At 44.6% G+C, this 21,589-nt stretch overlaps 1 protein-coding gene across 1 annotated transcript in view; it reads right to left on the bottom strand.

The window, feature by feature from the left end:
* Nucleotides 1-21,589, bottom strand: part of LOC106587058 (bMERB domain-containing protein 1) — a 50,505-nt gene that overhangs the window by 9,304 nt on the left and 19,612 nt on the right. The window contains exon 3 of the mRNA XM_014174957.2: nucleotides 2,613-2,686. Coding sequence (XP_014030432.1) covers nucleotides 2,613-2,686 — 74 coding nt within the window. The remainder of the gene's footprint in view (nucleotides 1-2,612; nucleotides 2,687-21,589) is intronic.

The following is a 21,589-nucleotide window of genomic DNA, read 5'->3' as shown; positions in this document are numbered from 1 at the left end:
AGCTTCTGATGTGATCAAAGCAAAAATAGCCTACATGAAAGTAAGAAAGAGAGTAAAGAGTAAACATTATTGTTTCTGGTTGAGGTCAATTACAAGTCAAGTGTCCTGGCACCTGACCTCGCATCAGTTCAACAGATTGACGAGTGACTGAAGTCACTGCCTGGGAGTTATGTGGGAGAGCCCGGAACCTGAAATACATTTTGAGACGATTGGAAAGCAGATGAAAATGATATTTTTATTTGTTTTGTCCAATCCTAAGAATATGCACGCATGCAGAATATTTCATGTAATCCTCTCATTGGCATCTTTCAGTTGCGAGGTCTGATGGTGCTGATCTGCACGGCTCTCCCACACAGTTCCCAGGGGGTCACTTCAGTCATTCCTCAATATTTTGAACTGATGCGAAGCCAGATGCCTCAAATAGAAACAATAATGTTTACTCCCTCTCTTATATGCTGATCAAACCACACGTGTGCATGCGTCCGCGATCTCTGAACCAATTAGATTAATTTGGGGACAGGTTGAAAAGCATTAAACATTTATGGCAACTTAGCTAGCTTGCTGTTGATATTTAATTTGTCCTGGTATATAAACATTGGGTTGTTATTTTACCTGAAATGCACAAGGTCCTCTACTCTGACAATTAATCCACAGATAAAAGGGTAAACCGAATTTGTTTCTCGTCATCTCTCCTCCTTCAGGCTTCTTTTTCTTCTTGGGACTTTATATGGCGGTAGGCAACCAACTTTACAGTATTACTACAACCGACCGGAGTGTGGACCTTCATCTTTCAATCACCCACCTGGGTATGTGCTCCTAAAAACCAATGAGGAGATGGGAGAGGCCAGACTCTAATTTAAATTTTAGCGCCTGTGTCACGTCCTGACCAGTAAGAGAGGTTGTTTGTTATTGTAGTTTGGTCAGGGCGTGGCAGGGGGTGTTTGTTTAGAGTGTTTCGGGGTTTGTTGGGCTATGTTCTTGTTAGTCTATTTCTATGTTAGTTCTAGTATGTCTATTTCTATGTGGTGTTTATTGGGTTGACCTTCAATTGGAAGCAGCTGCTCCTCGTTGCTTCTAATTGAAGGTCCTATTTAAGAGGGGTGTTTTTTCTATGGGATTTGTGGGTAGTTATTTCCTGTTTTGTGTTCGTGCACCTGACGGGACTGTTTAGTATCATTTGTTGTTTTTGTATACGTGTTTCTTTTGTTTTCCTTCTTTAATAAAATAAGAAGATGAGTTTACACGTTCCCGCTGCGTTTTGGTCCAATCCCTACAACACCCGTGACAGCCTGGCCACGCAGATGACCCTAGCGCGAGTGGTGTGGTCAGCATGTTACTCTGCCTCGCGCCGCGGTTCACATATCTTGTCTCTAACAAAATATATTTTCTTTGACTAAAATGAAAAGTAATTTGTAATAGTTATCGTCGTCTTGTTATCATCATAGTTTTTGTCAGGAAAAATAGTTTGTTGATGAGTATTTTTCTTCATATTTATTGTTGACGAAATGAACACTGGATAGGAGTTTGTTCTACCACCAATTTAACCCGTTGACAGTGGATATATTTCGTTAGAGTATTCCATGTTAATAGGGAAACATTGTTTAAAGGGTGGTTTGAGTTTGATCACTTCTATGATGACAATGTATACAATATCTCTTCACAGGATTCTGCTGTGCTGAAAAATAATTTTTATAATTAAGTACAAATTATACAACTATTACATTTTGTGGATGGTGAAGGGACTACTGACCTCACTTGTTAATTATTTGGTAACACGTCACTGTATTTTTAAATTTATTTTATTTAACCTTTATTTAACTAGGCAAGTCAGTTAAGAACAAATTCTTATTTACAATGATGGCCTACCCCGGCCAAACCCGGACGAACCTGGGTCAATTGTGCGAAATATATCCACTGTCAACAGGGGTTAAATCAGTGGTAGAACAAACTCAATATATGACAACAGGATGAACAGTCATTTTTAAAACCAATTATATCCGGTTTTATAACATCTCATGCTGTGAATCATGATTCATTAAAACTACTTATGACAGCTTATAACAAATGTTATAATGTGTTTTATAAACTAGATAGTTTGGCTCCTGGATGATGATTGGCTGAAAGCTGTGGTTTATCAGACATTATAAACTGGGTGGTTTGAGTCCTGAATGCTGATTGGTTGAAAGCCATGGTATATCAGATCGTGTACCATGGGTATGACAAAACATGTATTTTTACTGCTCTAATTATGTTGGTAACCAGTTTATAATAGCAATAAAGCACCTCTGGGGTTTGTGATATGTGGCCAATATACCACACGTTGCGTCGTGCAAAAGAACAGCCCTTATCCGTGGTATATTGGCCATATACCACACCCCCTCTGGCCTTAATATAGCTGTTATAAGGCTTTATGAATGCATGCATCTGGAATTTAACCCTCTACAATCCATTGTACCTTAGTCTGCAGTTCAAGACCTCTCAGTAGTTAATCTCTCGATCCAAAACACTATTCTCATACTCATTGCCCTAACTAAAGTGAAGAAAACAATATAATGATAATAATAATAATAAATAAATAATAGTTGGGCACACAATGTAAACATAGACTATACCTGGTACGGACACCAGTTTCTGGAGCTCCTTCTTGAGGCGAGTGATTTCCTTACACAGCTGAATGTCATCCATCCTAAAGACATAAACATTTAATTATTTAAAAACCCTGCATTATTCAGAATGATTCAGCAAATGGTCCAATCTAAGTTAACATGTTTTTTTTTTGTCCTTTAGCAGATGCTCCTATCCAGAGCGACTTACAGTAGTGAGTGTATACATTTTTGATACCGGTAACCCAGTATCACAGCAACACAGAGCCTACAGACATCCATTACTGTCAGCTAACTGAGAGCCTCACCTCCTCTACCTTTCTACTTGTCAGACAGGATCAGGGGCGAAAATCTGATATCAACTTTGGAGGGGACAATTACATGAAATTTTCTCAAGAGCAATTCCTGAGGGGGACACCAAAAGTAGTGCTGTAACACATAGCCTACATTGTAATATGGTAAATGTATATTGAGGAACCAAAGAAATAAGGTGTTTGCCGTACTCCTAACTACCGGTACCCAAAACTACACAACTAATCACAACAGCAATACCATTGCCTTTAACAAATCTTAGTTCAGTCACCAGTTTAAGTTGAGAGTGGGGGTATCCATGGCATTTTCCAATTATGTTCCTATTTTACAAGTCCAAAAAATTGAGAACCTTTCATACTGTTGCCAAACAAAGACTCAACAAACTTACCTGAGACTCCCTGTCTCTGCCAGTCTGTCCCTGCATATCTGTCCCCAACTCTGCTGTCTGTGTGCCATCTGTTGCCTGCTCTGCCTAATGACATCATTGTGAAACATTTCCATTAGAATTTAATTTCTTTCTTATGAACATTTTATTAACTAGTCTTTGAGATATTAGGCTACTAGGGTTCTTACTATGCGTTTTGGTGTATTGAAAAATACTCTGATGTCCGTCTTATTTTTCTGCCATTTTTCTACCTGGCTGGCTGGCTGGCTACACACACAGTGTGTAGGTTATTTACAGTAGGAGATGGGCTTCTATCATCTTCAATCATTCTATTTGGGCTTCGATCTAAAAGGTAGCTAGCAAATGTGAAACGGATTAAAATGACAAGAGTTGACAGCTGTATGAGTTCACCATTTACACAACATATGCTGCAACCTTTTGTAATTTTAATAGTTTGTTTCATATTGGCTGGCTTCCAACAATAGCTGAATTTGCAAAGCTAGCGAGCACCAATTCAGTTTCAGTGGTGTTTGCTATAATCTTTGCTACCCGGGTTAAATAAAGGTGAAATAAAATAAATAAATAAAAGTTCCCTTGCGACAATTTAGCTTTTGCAACGAGACCTTTAAATATATTTAAGACAATGGTAGAAGAGAGTGTAGTTCTGTTCAGTTTGTATTTCAGTTTATCGCTAACCTTATCACAGGGACTTTGAAGCACTAACTTACATCTGCATGCTGATCTTGGAATAAATTGACGATAGCAAAGATTCCATATTTGACGACGCCACATAAATGGAATAGGTACTAGCTAGCTTAATAGTTAATATTTGCGCGCTAGCTCTGCATATTCAGCTAGTGTGTGTGCGCGATTGACTGGATTAACCTCACGTCAGTTACGTGCATTGAGTGCCTTTCAGACAGTAGATACGACCTCTCTGTTACCTAGCAAGCTAAGGAACTGGCAGTGGATCAAACCATTGTGAGGCAAAGGGTGGGGGGGGTCGCAATCTTTTGAAACTTAAAAATGCGCTATTAAGTGTCTATGCAATGAAAGCACAATTGCTTTCATTGCATATTATTAATATTATTTAAATTACATAGTTATGTTTCAGTGATATATTGGGGGGGACAAATCATATTTTTCCCAGGATGGGGGGGTTGTGTCCCCCCCGTCCCCCCCGGGATTTCCGCCCCTGGACAGGATGAACAGGGTCCTGCGGTGGGCAAGGTGCAGAATCCCACCCATGTGGCATCCCAAGCTTCAGAGAACAGCCACTAGACTCAACAGGATTCATCACACTTGGACTGTAACGTTGAACTCTAAAATCATTCCATGAGTTAGAGTTCTTTCAGGTGTGACATAAGACTTCTCTGATATTCTCTATAGCGCCACATCAAATACCATTACTGCCTCTGAGCAGCCAGCCTCACATCTCTGATGTTATTTAATGTCAATGGTAGATCAGAACATCTACTGCTTTCTCAGCCAGGCAGGAGACCGCTTCCTACTGTACTGTAGATGAGCAACCCAGAACTATGTGAGTATGTTTGCCTCAAAAAGTATCTTGCTCCAATCTGTTAATTCCAGAATAGAAATGATTACTTGTATTTTAATGGCAACAGTTCCAACCTATACCTTTTTTCAACAGTAATTTCTACAGTAAGATGTACAGTAGGCCTGATAATTTTTCATTTTCATCTGTACTGTTACTTAGGGTTGCACTAAGTACAGTAGCTAGCTAACTTGCTTTGGCTAACGTTAGCTAGCTATTAGCTGTGTACAAGGGGATTGTTTGAAAGAGAAACTCACATTTACTGCTATGAGCGATAGTAGTCCCTTATGTCTGCTTATCATCACCTGTTAGAAAATGACAACAACGCTAGCTGACTTACTTTTACTTCCTGAAACATTGTACCCTGACAAAAAAGGTGAAGAAAGGTGAAGTATGAACCCACCCACACCCGTGAACACCTACTTATCACCTTGCACCTTATTCCCATCATTCTCCTGATCCTCAAACCAGAGCTCATATGAGGCTGATGTTTCTGTAGATATATTTTAACCACAAAATTAGATTGTGATTCTAAACACAGAGGTTAGAGTCCTCTTATCCACGAGAGAAGTCTGTTCAGTGAAATACTGTTTCGTCAATCGGATTCCTCATCTCCTTAGTTGTTGTAATTATGTTCCTATTTATCCTTTGAGAAGCCTTTGCTGCCAAACGACAGGTTGCGTCAATTGAACTGACTTCAACAAGCGTGGAGTGACTGCACGGATGCCCTTTCATGATAATTTAAGTCCGGATAAACTTGCTAAGGCAATAATTAAACGTTGGGCAATTGATGTTGTTCATAACCACTTTGTAGGTGTTCTGAAATAACTCCCTGGGTTTCCCGTCATGCTGTGGATGTTTTGTCAGGACGTGTCATTTTAATTTGTTAGTTTTGAGCGACTCATTACTAAGCACTTCCCTGCACAAAACACATTGTGGGCGCTTCTCGTTATTTCTCAAAGTTTGTATGAAACCAAGCGAGTGAGAATGACAGATCAGTGGCTGACAGCGCATAATCTTCTGCTGAACCATAGCCCTGCAGCGTGTGGGTCGCGGAGTGATCTTCAATAGAAATGCAGAAAAAAGATGTCGTAAACATAGCAGAGCACAAGGCATCTCCCTCCCACTCGCGCAGCTGGCAAATTGAGCAGAGACACAGCTGCTACCTTCTAAGCAGAGAGCGCACTGAACAGAGAGTGCAGTTGCATTTGGCAAAATCAGTTCCAGTAATGAATAAAATAATTATACATTTACTCTGACACGTCGTGACCCACCATTAACAGGTCCTTTAAAAAAGGCTGGGTTAGACAAACATCCAGGTCCTCGTCAGAAGAGGACAAATATGTAGTGCCGCTGCCGGGAGGAAGACAGAAAAGAGGAAACCACCAGATATTCAGTTCTCTTACTGGCTGTTAGCAGGGTATCAATGTTTACACATGCACTTACTTGCACACCCATAGAATGATGCCGGAGAGGATGGCTGATATTTTACGTGCTCCTAACCAACTGTCCTATTTTGTTCATTTTTTAAAGTTGTTTGTAACTTTTTTTTTTTTTTTTAAATGTTTTACTTATTTTGTACATAATGTTGCTGCTACCGTCTCTTATGACTGAAAATAACTTTCGGACATAAAAGCAAACAGCGATTACTCACCTTGAACTGGAAGAAGCTTTTTCCTTTAATGAGCCCGACGCAAAGGATATACTGCTTTCTCGGGAACAGGCCCAAACCCGTCATTTGCGTGAAGAAAAGACAGAGAAAAAAAGAAAAGACGGAGAAAAAGGGGGCGGAGGTCGGGCTGCCTTCTGAGAATTCGTAGGTGAGCGAGTAAACCCTCACTGCCATCCGTTCTATTTGCCAACGTGCAATCATTGGAAAATAAGATCCTACCAACGGGACATTAAAAACTGTAATATCTCATGTTTCACTGAGTCGTGGCTGTAATGACCTCATGAATAACATACAGCGGCCTCTGGTAAGAAAAGGAGTGGTGGTCTAAGTATATTTGTAAACAACAGCTGGTGCACAAAATCTAAGGAAGTTGCAAGGTTTTGCTTGCCTGAGGTAGAGTATCTCATGATAAGCTGTAGACCACACTATTTACCAAGAGAGTTTTCATCTATATTGTAACGACCCTGGGTTTATAAGCGCGGATATCGACTCTGCCGCACGAGCATGCTTTTACGGCACAGCCGATAGCGCGCTGGACTTTGGGCTTGAAGGTAGAGGGTTCGAGACCTGCTCCCTGCCTGTTTCATTACACTGGTGTCAGAAGTGATCGGACCTTGCATCCACGACAGTGCGTGTGCTTGGCCGGTGAGCACGTTCCTGTAAGATGTAGAGTCGCAAGCTAGCGCGAGGACGCGCTCTTTGAAAGGAGGGAGTAGTGTAACGACCCTGGGTTTATAAGCTCGGATATCAACTCTGCCGCACGAGCATGCATTTGCGGCACAGTCGATAGCGCGCTGGACTTCGGGCTAGAAGGTTGAGGGTTCGAGACCTGCTCCCTGCTGTTTCATGACAATATTCTTCGTAGCTGTCTATTTACCACCACAAACCGATGCTGGCACTAAGACCACACTCAATAATCTGTATACGGCCATAAGCAAACAGGAAAACGCTCATTCAGAGGCAGCGCTCCTAGTGGCCGAGGACTTTAATGCAGGGAAACTTAAATCTGTTTGACCTAATTTCTACCAGCATGTTAAATGTGCAACCAGAGGGGGAAAACAACTCTAGACCACCTGGAGTTGGTGGAATAATCCTTTAATTCATTGCCACTTACTCAGCTGGGCCAGGGGCGCTTTAATTAGGTCAGGTGGAAATGTCCTACAGATCTCCACTCCATAAAAGGAGGACATCGCCATCGCCTGATCGCGCTGCTTTCTCTTCCTTCACTCCGTCTAATCCAGAAGTTCTGTGCGTCCATGAATCCACCTAAGTCCACCGACTCTGTTACCTTTCATCTGAACTTTCATCTGAACTATCTGTTGCGATCGGGAGAATGGGCCATCAGTTGTTGTTTGAAGTTATTATCGCGGAGCGCGGCTTGGAGCGCACGCTTCAAACATTTTGTGTAATGTGAATGGTCAATGATCCCGGCTCTACAGATCATAATAGGCCAATTATGCAATTGGTATGGTTAATATGTAATGAAATTACATGAAGACACTTGAAAGGGTGAAATAAGAAAGTCATTGTTTGTTGAACTGATCGACTCTGATATCCAACAAATGGCGATTATAGATAGAATAACCGATCACTGTTTGTATTCTTTCATGATTTATGATAAATAGTTACGAGCCTAAATTGCTCACCGATGGTTCCTATTGACTTATTAATGAACTGGATTGTTGAATTCCCTAAATGATGTTAATAATGAATGATTGTTATGATTAGATCTTTGTGATGATGGATTTCATTGGATACACATTATTCTGTTTCCTTTGTTATGCAGCACAGACTACTCAGTAAATATACCACTTTATGGTTAAAGGAATTCCTGTCTCAGTCTCATCCATTCCTCTGTCACCTGACCCGTGACCACCTGTTCACCCTCACTGTCAGTCATCCTACCTGTCCAGCTACCCACACAGATTCCACTAATCTTTCACTGGTCCTTCGAGCCGGATGATGACAGGTGAAAAGGAAATGAAGGGGGAGAGGGAGGAATTGTCTCCACTGGAAGGAGGGAGAAAGGAAGAGAGAGCAGTGGAGGGAAAGGTCTTGGAACAAAGAAAAGATCCAGGAGCTAAGCCTAAAGTAACAAAGGCTGCATCCTCAACCACCAGTAGCACCAGGAGAACCAGGCAAACACCTGGTTATCTTAAGGATTATGTGGTTGAGTTTCCCACATCCAAGGGCAAGCCCACCAGAGCTCAAAGTGGTGATGGATCAGCTGTACGTTTCAGCCATCAACCATCCCCTCTGGGCCAAGGACCAGAAACTGCTTTGGGGCAGGAAAGTGTTCTACAGGAAGAACCTATGGAGGAGGTAACTCCCACCGCACATGTCGACCAGCTTCCTGAGACAGGCTCCGCTCACCCCTTAACTGAAGGGAAATCGTCGAGGCACTCTAGACGGAGTGAGAGACAAAGCATCACTCCTTCGCCTTTCCGCCAATTACCAACATGGCAAATCGTTCCTCTCATCCCGGGCCTGGACCAGGCCAGTCCTCAGACAGCAGGTGGGAGGGCTCTCACCCAAATCCGGCTGCCACCCATGGAGGGTCTGGGACAGTAGGGGACAGGCCCAATGAGGCCACAGTGGGCTCATCAGAAGTCCCGGGTTTATCCTTCACGCAACCAGAAGAGGGAGCCAACATTATGAAACTACTGGTAGCCTCAGCCTATGGAATTCCCAGACCCAAACTACCATACTTTGAGAGCGGAAAGGAGAGTGAATTTGTCCTTTTGGAAATGGCATTGGAGAGCCTACTGGGTATTCACATTCATCTGTCAGAAAGCTACAAGTACCAAGTACTAATGGATCACTTGCGGTTTCCCAGTGCATACAAGCTGGCCCAATCCTTTATGCACTCCGCAACACCATACACTGCCGCTCTCCAGGCCCTGAAAGCGAGATATGGTGAGCCACGCCAGCTAGTCCGAATGAACTAAACAACATCCTGAACACATCTCCAATTAAAATGGGAGACTATGCTGCCTTCCAAGAGTTCTCCCTGGCTGTCCAATCCCTGACATCGATGCCGTTAAAGGAGAAGACGGGAACGAGCTGAAATGTGGCTCCCACGTGGACAGGCTTCTTAGCAAGCTGCCAGCGTCCCTCAGGGACAGTTTCATTGAACATTGTTTGAACAAAGGCATCCTGAAGGAGGGCTTGAGAAGCACCTATGCTCTCAGAGACCTGGCCGCATGGTTGCAGGTGAAAGCGAGGGCGAAGAGCATCGCTCACCAGGCCACAATCTCAGCCATAGTCTACGGGGGAAGGAAGGAGTTTGAACGCCAGGAGGGACAGAAAAGGCCAAATCCCACTACTATGTACTTAAATAGTGAAGCTGGGGAGGAACCCGGGAAGAAGACGCCTCTCAAGAGCAAGAACATCAAATTTCAGCCTTACTGCCCATATTGCAATAGTAAGGGGCACTTCCTTGGCTCATGCCCCAGGGTAAAAAAGCTCACTCAACCTCAATTGAAGTCTTGGATCACTTCAGGCGAGCCATGCTGCAAGTGTGCCCGTAGCCATAAGGCGGAGACCTGCACATTGAGGAAACCCTGCAATCGCTGTACGGAAATCCATCTCACAGTGTTGCATGATGTAATTCCCCAAGCCCAGAAAGAGCACAGTATGCTCATGGTAGGAGCTGCAAAGGAGCTCTACCTCGACCAGCAGAACCGGTCTCCAAGGGTCATGTTGAAGGTGGTCAAGGTCACTCTGCAAAGTGAAGGGAGAAGCATTGATACATTCGCCGTTCTAGATGATGGGTCTGAACGAACAATCATTCTCCCGGCGGCCACCCGTCAGCTTAACCTGGAGGGGACCCCTGAGACCCTTAATCTCAGAACGGTGCGACATGATGTTATCCAAATGAAAGGCTCTGCTGTGACCTTCAGCATTTCACCTTCAGGAAACAGGGACGTGGCCTATACCATCACCAATGCCTTCACGGCAGATGGCCTAAATCTTGCAGAGCACTCCTGCCCGGTAAGTGTTCTACAATATCCTCATCTCCGAGGATTGCCTCTTCCTAGCCTGGCCAGAGTAGCGCCACTTATTCTGATTGGGTCAGACCACCCACATCTCGTCACCCCGACTGAGCCTATACGAGCTGGACCAGAAGGCGGGCCCGTTGCTGTCCATACATCCTTGGGTTGGGCTGTGCAAGGTCCAGACCATTTACTTCTCTCCACCCAAGCTGTACAATCACAGCAAGTCCTCTTCACCAGAAGCAATCCAGCTCCATCCCGCTGTCCAGCCACTGACCTCCTTCGGAATGTTGAGATGCTCTGGAAGATGGACACCTTCTCCAACCGGAAGCTACAGGAGGTCACCCGCTCTAAACAAGACTCCTATGCATTAGACCTCCTGGAGAAGCCCACCACCACAACTGAAATGGATGGCGTTCAGAGGTATGCGACCCCACTGCTATGGGTGCCCAACCATCCTCCTCTGGCAACCACGACACGGGCTGTACTCCCACTATTGCATGGAACGGAGCGACGCCTGATGAAGAATCCTGAGCTTGCTGAAGTTCATAACCGAGAGATTCATAACCTTGTAAAGGCAGGCTATGTCATCAAAGAGACAGCTCAAGAAGAGGGAAACGCACTCAGCGAATCCTGGTATCTCCCTCACCATGTTATCCAGCAACACGGTGGGAAGTACAGACTTGTCTTCAACTGTTCATTCCAAGCTGCTGGTCAAAGCCTGAATGACTGTCTACTCCCTGGACCAACTTTAGGTCCTTCCTTGCTCGGTGTCCTTCTCTAGTTCCGGCAGCACTCTACAGCCATCAGTGGAGACATTAAAGCCATGTTTCATCAGATTCGTCTGCTGCCTTCCGACACCACACTGCTCCAGTTCATATGGCGAGATATGGAACGAGACGCAGAGCCCACAATCTATGAATGGCAAGTACTCCCATTTGGCACCACCTGCAGTCCTTGCTGTGCCATATACGCTCTGCAGGGACACGCACGGGAGCACCCAGACAGTGACCCAGAAGTATGGGATTCAGTGGAAAATGCCTTCTATGTGGATAACTGCTTACAGAGCGTCCCATCCACAGCTGAAGCGAAAGCACTCCTTGACAAAGTACGGAATCTCCTGTCCAAAGGGGGATTTGAGGTCCGACAGTGGGCGAGTAACAGAGCGGAGGTTATCCAGCACCTCCCGCCACAAGCCAGGTCTAGTAGCAGTGAACTATGGCTATCGCAGTCTGGCGCTAACCCACAAGAGCCCACTCTAGGACTGAGATGGAGCTGCATACCGGATACCCTGGGGTACAAGCACCGCTCAGCCCTGAGTACCGAAACCCCCACTCTGCGCACCATCTATCAGACCCTGGCCAGTCAATACGATCCCCTTTGGTATATTCTGCCATACACAACCCAGGCCAAAGTCTTAGTCCAGGACCTGTGGCAGTCCAAGAGGGACTGGGATGAACCGATCCACCCGGCTGACCTAGTGGAACGATGGATCTGTTGGGAAACCGAGTTATCGGAGCTCTCTGAAGTCCAAATGCCAAGATGTTATGTATCACCCTGTGCTGACCAACTGGGATCATGCCTGGAACTGCATGTGTTCTGTGATGCTTCGGAGCGAGCTTATGGGGCGGTTTCCTATCTAAGAGTGGAGGATAAGGCAGGCCACACCCATGTCTCCTTCGTCATGGCCAGGTCCAGGGTCGCACCCAAGAAGCAGTTGTCAATGCCTAGGCTGGAACTCAGTGCTGCCCTTTCTGGAGCCCAGTTGGCATTGACCTTGTGAGCCGAGCTCACCTTGCCAATCCAAAGGGTCATCTACTGGAATGATTCGACCACTGTATTGACCTGGCTCAAGTCGGAGTCCTGCAGATATAAGGTGTTCGTCAGAACTCGCATTGCGGAAATCCAAGACGTAACAGAAGTCCAAGACTGGAGGTATGTTAACAGCGTAAACAAACCTGCTGATGACGTTACTCGGGGTAAACCACTTAACCTGTTAGGGCTAGGGGGCAGCATTTGCACGTCTGGATAAAAAAAATGTACCCGATTTAATCTGGTTACTAATCCTACCCAGTAACTAGAATATGCATATACTTATTATATATGGATAGAAAACACTCTAAAGTTTCTAAAACTGTTTGAATGGTGTCTGTGAGTATAACAGAACTCATTTGGCAGGCAAAACCCTGAGACATTTTCTGACAGGAAGTGGATACCTGATGTGTTGTATTACCTTTAAACCTATCCCATTGAAAAACACAGGGGCTGAGGAATATTTTGGCACTTCCTATTGCTTCCACTAGATGTCACCAGCCTTTACAAAGTGTTTTGAGTCTTCTGGAGGGAGATCTGACCGAACAAGAGCCATGGAACGATGATGTCCCATTAGACACCTGGCGCGCGAGTTCATGTTGGGTACCCTCGTTCCAATACGTTATAAAAGAGTATGCATTCGTCCACCTTGAATATTATTCATGTTCTGGTTAAAAAAGGCCCTAATGATTTATGTTATACAACGTTTGACATGTTTGAACGAACGTAAATATATTTTTTCCCCTCGTTCATGACGAGAAGTCGGGCTGGCTTAGATCATGTGCTAACAAGACGGAGATTTTTGGACATAAATGATGAGCTTTTTTGAACAAAACTACATTCGTTATGGACCTGTGATACCTGGAAGTGACATCTGATGAAGAGAATCAAAGGTAATGGATTATTTACATAGTATTTTCGATTTTAGATCTCCCCAACATGACGTCTAGTCTGTATCGCAACGCGTATTTTTCTGGGCGCAGTGCTCAGATTATTGCAAAGTGTGATTTCCCAGTAAGGTTATTTTTAAATCTGGCAAGTTGATTGCGTTCAAGAGATGTAAATCTATAATTCTTTAAATGACAATATAATATTTTACCAATGTTTTCTAATTTTAATTATTTAATTTGTGACGCTGACTTGACTGCCGGTTATTGGAGGGAAACGATTTCCTCAACATCAATGCCATAGTAAAACGCTGTTTTTGGATATAAATATGAACTTGATAGAACTAAAAATGCATGCATTGTCTAACATAATGTCCTAGGAGTGTCATCTGATGGAGATTGTAAAAGGTTAGTGCATCATTTTAGCTGGTTTTATGGTTTTGGTGACCCTGTCTTTGAATTGACAAAACATTACATACAACTCTTGTAAATGTACTGTCCTAACATACTCTAAATTTATGCTTTCGCCGTAAAACCTTTTTGAAATCGTAAAACGTGGTTAGATTAAGGAGATGTTTATCTTTCAAAGGGTGTAAAATAGTTGTATGTTTGAAAAATTTGAATTTTGACATTTATTTGGATTCAAATTTGCCGCTCTTGAAATGCACCTGCTGTTGATGGAGTGCACCACGGGTGGCACGCTAGCGTCCCACCTAGCCCATAGAGGTTAAGGAACTGGCTCAACCCCATCGCTGGAGTTTGGGGCCACCATTCTTGTCCCAACCAGAGGACGAGTGGCCGACAGCCCCCAGGCGTGCAGCCCCTCCGCAACCAGCTGAAGCTCATGAGTTAAGGAAGTCCGTCCAATGCTACAGCATCTCTATGGAACCAACAACAGCTCTCCCTGACCTGACACAATCCCAAACCCTGCCAGATCTGATCACCGCCACAAACCAGACCTCAGATGGGGTGGCTTCCATACCCACCTCCCTCGCGGCAGAGACACTACTCCTCCAGCATGCACAAGCAGTTAGCTTCCCTGAGGAGCTAAAAGCTCTGAAAGCCGGTAGGGAGGCAGCTAAGGACAGCCGTCTTCTCTCAATTGCCCCAGAATATGATCAAATCCTTGGAGTGATCAGAGTCGGAGGGAGGCTGCGCCAAGCAGAAGTTTTGGATCCCGATGCTATCCACCAAATGTAGAATAGTTTACCTTTGTTGTACCACAATTATAGAATATTCTATTTGTTTATACCTAATGCATAATAGGCCTATAAAAAGCACTATCCTTGACTCCAGACACCCTAGCACCAGGCTCCTCATCAAGAGTTATGATGAGAGGCTTCTCCACCCAGGGCCAGAGAGAGTCTATGGGCAGATGAGGCGGAAGTACTGGATACTTGGAGGACGAGGAGCCATTCGTAAGCACCAATACGCCTGCGTGGAATGTCAGAGATGGCGGGCCAGAGCCACGGTGCCCAAAATGGCAGATTAACCCCCTGCTCGCTTACGCCTCCTCAAACCACCCTTCTGGTCAACAGGAGTTGATTGCTTTGGCCCCTTGACGATCAAGCTAGGTCGTCGAGTGGAAAAGCGCTGGGGCATTCTATTCAAGTGTTTGACCACTAGATGTGTCCACCTGGACCTACTGGAGAGTTTGGATACTGAAGCCTTCCTCATGGCCCTACGGCGGTTTATCTCCCGACGGGGGAAACCCTATGAGATCCTGGCTGACAGAGGCACAAACTTCAAGGCAGGAGAAGCCAGGTTGGAGGAAGCCTTCCAAGCCATGGAACCCAGCCTCCAGGATCAGCTGATGGACCAACACATCTCATTCAAATGTAACCCTCCAGGAGCTCCTCATTTTGGAGGAACATGGGAGCGAGAGATCAAATCTGTAAAGACGGCCTTACGAGTCGTACTGGGGGACCAAACTGTCACGGAAACTGTCTTGCGGACTGTCCTGATAGAGGTGGAAGGGATAATGAACTCCAAACCCTTGGGATATCTCTCTGCAGACATCGCTGACCCCGATCCGGTTACACCGAATATGCTCTTGATGGCTTGAGGAAGTGCCGAGATGCGTCACTTCCTCAAGCCATGTATGCTGATACCAACCTCGTTGGCAGGCGCCGGTGGCGACACAGCCAGATCTTGGCTGACCATTTCTGGGCCCAATTCATTCGGGATTACCTACCAAGTCTACAGCACAGAGAGAAATGGCGGAGAGAAATGGCCAGCCTGGAAAATGGCCAAGTCGTAATGATGGTGGACCCTCAACTGCCTCGAGCAGGGTCGTATCACTAAGACCATGCCTGGGACCGATGGTCGTGTTAGATCAGTGGAGATCCAGGTAAAGAACCGGACATATATCCGGCCAGTTGCCCGACTATTTCCTCTCCCTGAGATGACAGAGGACGGGGAGCAATGAGCCTTTTTTGAGGAGTGTGGAAATTAACCTCTTGGCGTTCCCCTAGGATAGGGGGCGCTAAAGCGATTTTTGAAAAAAAATTGTGCCCATTTTAAACGGCCTCCTACTCAAACTCAGAAGCTAGGATATGCATATAATTAATACTTGTGGATAGAAAACACCCTAAAGTTTCTAAAACTGTTTGAATGGTGTCTGTGAGTATAACAGAACTCATATGGCAGTCAAAACCCCGAGACAGATGGAAACAGGAAGTGGAATTCTGAATTGTGAACTCAACTTCATCACGTTGCCTATTAATCACACCGTGAGCTATGGTTCATTGAGCACTTCCTATTGCTTCCACTAGATGTCCCCAGTCTTCACAAATTGGTTTGAGCCTTCTACTGTTAAAATTGAATGAATGAGACGCTGTGGAACGTGGTCACACGGAGAGGGCCATCACCATTATGACGCCGGCGCCCCTGGTTACCCTCCCCTTTCGAAACGTTTTGAAACACAATGCAATCGTCCCCCTCGAATCTTATTGGCTCTCTTGTTGAAAAACGCCCTGAAGATTTATGTTATACAACGTTTGACATGTTTGAACGAACCTAAATGGGGAAAAAATGTATTTTCTCGAAATGGCTGTCCCGTGGCCGACGGAAGTTTTGGAGCAGCCTTCAGACGCGCTAACAAGAACAAGCTCTTGGAACATAAAGGAGTATTTTTTTCGAACGAAAATACATTTGTTGTGGACCTGGGATTCCTGGAAGTGCTTTCTGATGAAGACAACCAAAGGTAAGGGATTATTGACAATAGTATACAAGACTAGATGTGATATGCGATTGTTCCAAGATGGCGCTGAACTGTAACGTTAGCCTATTTTTCAGAGTATCGCATCCCCTTTCATCGCAAAGTATGATTACCCAGTAAAGTTCATTTTAAATCTGGCATTACAGGTGCTTTCAAGTGATATTCATCTATAAATCTTAGAATGACAATATGACATTTTAAAAATGTTTTCGAATAGTAATTTAGTAAATTGTAGCTCTGTTTCATCGGATGCATTTGAGGGAAAATAGTTAGTCAACGTTATGCACCGATGTAAAATGCTGTTTTTATATATAAATATGAACTTTATCGAACAAAAGAATGCATGTATTGTGTAACATGATGTCCTAGGTGTGTCATCTGATGAAGATTGTCAAAGGTTAGTGCTGCATTTAGCTGTTTTTTGGTTATTTGTGATGCATGTTGTTGGTCGGAAAATGGCTATGTGGCTACTTTTACGATATACTCCTCTAACATAATCTAATGTTTTGCTTTTGCTGTAAAGCCTTTTTGAAATCGGACAACGTGGTTCGATTCAGGAGAGGTGTATCTATAAAACGATTGAATTTGATTATTATTATTTTTTTTTTAATTATTACATTTTGTTATGCTAATGCCGATATGATTTTTCGCTGGATGTCCGTCCCGAGGCCGCACAGGGGTTAACCAATTTCCTTCACTCCGTCTAATCCAGAAGTTCTGTGCATCCATGAATCCACGTAAGTCCACCGACTCTGTTACCTTTCATCTGAACTTTCATCTGAACTATCTGTTGCGATCGGGAGAGTGGGCCATCAGTTGTTGTTTGAAGTTATTATCGCGGAGTGCGGCTTGGAGCGCACGCTTCAAACATTTTGTGTAATGTGAATGGTCAATGATCCCGACCCTACAGATCATAATAGGCCAATTATGCAATTGGTATGGTTAATATGTAATGAAATTACATGTACACATGAAGACACTTGAAAGGGTGAAATAAGAAAGTCATTGTTTGTTGAACTGATCGACTCTGATATCCAACAAATGGCGATTATAGATAGAATAACCGATCACTGTTTGTATTCTTTCATGATTTATGATAAATAGTTACGAGCCTAAATTGCTCACAGATGGTTCCTATTGACTTATTAATGAACTGGATTGTTGAATTCCCTAAACTATGTTAATAATGAATGATTGTTATGATTAGATCTTTATGATGATGGATTCGATTGGATACACGTTATTCTGTTTCCTTTGTTATGCAGCACAGACTACTCAGTAAATATACCACTTTATGGTTAAAGGAATTCCTGCCTCAGTCTCATCCATTCCTCTGTCACCTGACCCGTGACCACCTGTTCACCCTCACTGTCAGTCATCCTACCTGTCCAGCTACCCACACAGATTCCACTAATCTTTCACCACCTTTACTCCACACACACGTACAAAAATCTCCCTCACCCTCCATTTGGAAAATCTGACCATAATTCTATCCTCCTGATTCCTGCTTACAAGTTAAAAGCACCAGTGACTCGGTCAATAAGAAAGTGGTCAGATGAAGCAGGGGGTAAGCTACAGGACTGTTTTGCTAGCACAGACTGGAATATGTTCCGGGATTTTTCACATGGCATTGAGGAGTATGTCACATCAGTGACTGGCTTCATCAATAAGTGCATCGATGACATCGTCCCCACAGTGACCGTACGTACATACCCCAACCAGAAGCCATGGTTTACAGGCAATATCCACACTGAGCTAAAGGGTAGAGCTGCCGATTTCAAGGAGCAGGACTTTAACCACAGAAGCTTATAAGAAATCCCGCTATGCCCTTCAACAAACCATCAAGCAGGCAAAGTGTCAATACGGGACTAAGATTGAATCGTACTACACCGGCTCTGATGCTTGTCGGATGTGCCACGAGCTGCCCAGTAACACGAGCCTACCAGACAAGCTAAATTACTTCATTGCTCGCTTTGAGTCAAGTAACACTGAAACATGCATGAGAGCATCAGCTGTTCCGGACGACTGTGTGATCACGCTCTCCGTAGCCGATGTGAGTAAGACCTTTGACTAGGTCTGTAATACCAACATGTTTCAAGCAGACCACCATAGTCCATGTGCCCAAGGACACTAAGGCAACCTGCCTAAATGACTACCGACCCGTAGCACTCACGTCTGTAGCCATGAAGTGCTTTGAAAGGCTGGTCATGGCTCACATCAACACCATTATCCCAGAAACACTAGACCCACTCCAATTTTCATATCGCCCAAACAGATCCACAGATGATGCAATCTCTATTGCATTCCACGCTGTCCTTTCACACCTGGACAAAAGGAATACCTATGTGAGAATGCTATTCATTGACTACAGCTCAGCGTTCAACACCATAGCGCCCTCAAAGCTCATCATTAAGCTAAGGACCCTGGGGCTAAACACCTCCCTCTGCAACTGGATCCTGGACTTCCTGACGGCCCCCAGGTAGTTTGGGTAGGTAACAACACAGCCGCCACACTGATCCTCAACACGGGGGCCCCTCAGGGGTGCGTGCTCAGTCCCCTCCTGTACTCCCTGTTCACTCATGACTGCATGGCCAGCCGCGACTCAACACCATCATCAAGTTTGCCGATGACACAACAGTGGTAGAACTGATCACCGACAACGATGAGGTAGCCTATAGGGAGGAGGTCAGAGACCAGGCCGTGTGGTGCCAGGACAACAATCTCTCCCTCAACGTGATCAAGACAAAGGAGATGATTGTGCACTACAGGAAAAGGAGGACCGAGCACGCCCCCATTCTCATCGACTGGGCTGTAGTAGAGCAGGTTGAGAGCTTCAAGTTCCTTGGTGTCCACATCACCAACAAACTATCATGGTCCAAACACACTAAGACAGTCGTGGAGAGGGTACGACAAAACCTATTCCCCCTCAGGAGACTCAAAAGGTTCTACAGCTGCACCATCGAGAGCATTCTGACTGGTTGCATCACTGCCTGGCATGGCAACTGCTCGGCCTCTGACCACAAGGCACTACAGAGGGTAGTGCATACGGCTCAGTACATCACTGGGGCCAAGCTTCCTGCCATCCAGGACCTCTATGCCGGTGTCAGAGGAAGGCCCTAAAAATTGTAAAAGACTCCAGCCACCCTAGTCATAGACTGTTCTCTCTGTTACCGGCGCACCAAGTCTAGGTCCAAAAGGCTTCTTAACACCCAAGCCATGAGACACCCAAGCCAAAAAGTTTATTTTATTTGAATGACTAGAGTCCAAGTCTACTTTCATCTTCACCAATACAGCCAAGAGACTGCTTCCTTAGAAAATACTACATCTAAATAAAGAGAGATGCACAAGAAGCTAATATTTTAAGAATTGGCTGAAGAACTTATAAAGGTAGATTGCAAGAAAAATGTCTCCTAGACAGTTATTTCTCTCCTTGTTAACACATCAACGTTGTTTTAGTTACGATCCTGAACCTACGTAGGAACACACTAGGAAGTAAAGTGACCCTGGCCCGTATCCACAAAGCATCTCAGAGTAGGAGTGCCAATATAGGATCAGTTTGGTGTTTTAGCTCACAATGAGTAACATTACATGGACAGAGTGGACCTGATCCTAGATCTGCACTCTGAGACGTTTTGTGAATAAGGGCCCAGGCAGGTATATATGTGCTCTCAACCAGCAGCCAATTTATCCATTGACAGAAGGTCATAAATCCACAACAGTAACATTGCCTTGCTGCCTGTCTCAGTCTAGTTTATACCCCATGTTCCAGTCATTAGGTCCCAATATACAATGGAAGTGCTGATGCTGAAGCCTTGTTTTCAGACCGCTGTGCAATCTGCCAATCACTGATCTAACACTCCTTCATAGGCCAATCATGACGTCATCCCAACGCTGAAACACACAGGATGGGGGGAAATCCCAGAAGTGTGAAACCATGGTAAACACGGATCTCAATGTGCCAATCACCATGGAAACCACGGGTCTCAAAGTGCCAATCACAGAGGATACATCAGGCTGACCTCTGACCCCTATCCTGGGAGGTTAACTCAAAGCAGCCTGGGTAAAGGCTGAAGCAGACTGAATATAAACGCAGACACATAGTAATTTCCTTACATGCCACACGTTATCAGTAAGTGGTGGTCAACCACTTGTCAAAATACTAACATTCCTCTAGAACAGGGGTGGGCAATTCCAGTCCTCGAGGGCCTGATTGGTGTCACACTTTTTCTACTTCCCTAGCAAACACAGCTGATTAATCAAATTGCATTCTAAACTGAAGATCATGATTAGGTGATTATTGGAATCAGGTGTGTTAGCTGGGGCTGGGGAAAAACTGTGACACCAATCAGGCCCTCAAGGACTGGAATTGCCCACCCCTGCTCTAGAGGCTGGAGAGTGGTGTCAGACAGACAGGGTACATCATCCATGACTAGGAGGATGAGACATCAGACCATAGTGAGTTCAGGTCTCCTGCCACATGACACATTTCCCTTCTGAGGAAGTGATGACTCATAGGTCAGTGTAGTGACGTACTGTAGAGCAGAACATTATTCATACTGTAGTGTAGATAGAGCAGAACATCACTGCTGAGTGAGGGGGTCAGCTACAGTGTCATCATTAGTAAGCTACATCATTGTTAATTCAGAGCTCAGTGGCAGCGGTATAATTAGAATGTTGTGGACATGGCTACTGAGTGAGAGGTCAGCCAGGTGACATCATTAAGAAGGGACAGCACTAGCTACTAAGTGAGGGGTCAGCCTAGTGAAGTCATTAAGAATGGACAGCACTAACTACTGAGCTACACTAGGCTGCTTTCAAGACAACTGGGAACGCTGAAAAAAACGAGGTCAAATCATGACGTCCGTGATCTTCAGGTCAGAAAGTTGGATCCAAGTCGGATCTCGTTTTTTCAAAGTTCTTGGTTGTCTTGAACCACTGAAGTCTGAAATCAGAGATTTCTGAGTTCCCAGCCTAGTGACATCACTAGCTACTGAGAGAGAAGGTCAGTTTAGTAGCATTATCAATAGGGAAGATTATAGGGAAAGTTGTTTTTCACTACAGCTGAGAGGGACAATGCCCTGAGGTGTATGCACTCACTCACTGTTGTAAGTTGCTTTGGAAAAAAGCATCTGCTAAACGGCATATTAT

This window comes from Salmo salar, chromosome ssa02, assembly GCF_905237065.1.
Source record: "Salmo salar chromosome ssa02, Ssal_v3.1, whole genome shotgun sequence".
NCBI classification, from domain to species: domain Eukaryota; kingdom Metazoa; phylum Chordata; class Actinopteri; order Salmoniformes; family Salmonidae; genus Salmo; species Salmo salar.
Note: the sequence above shows the minus strand (reverse complement) of the source record. Positions and strands in the feature narration are given on the sequence as shown.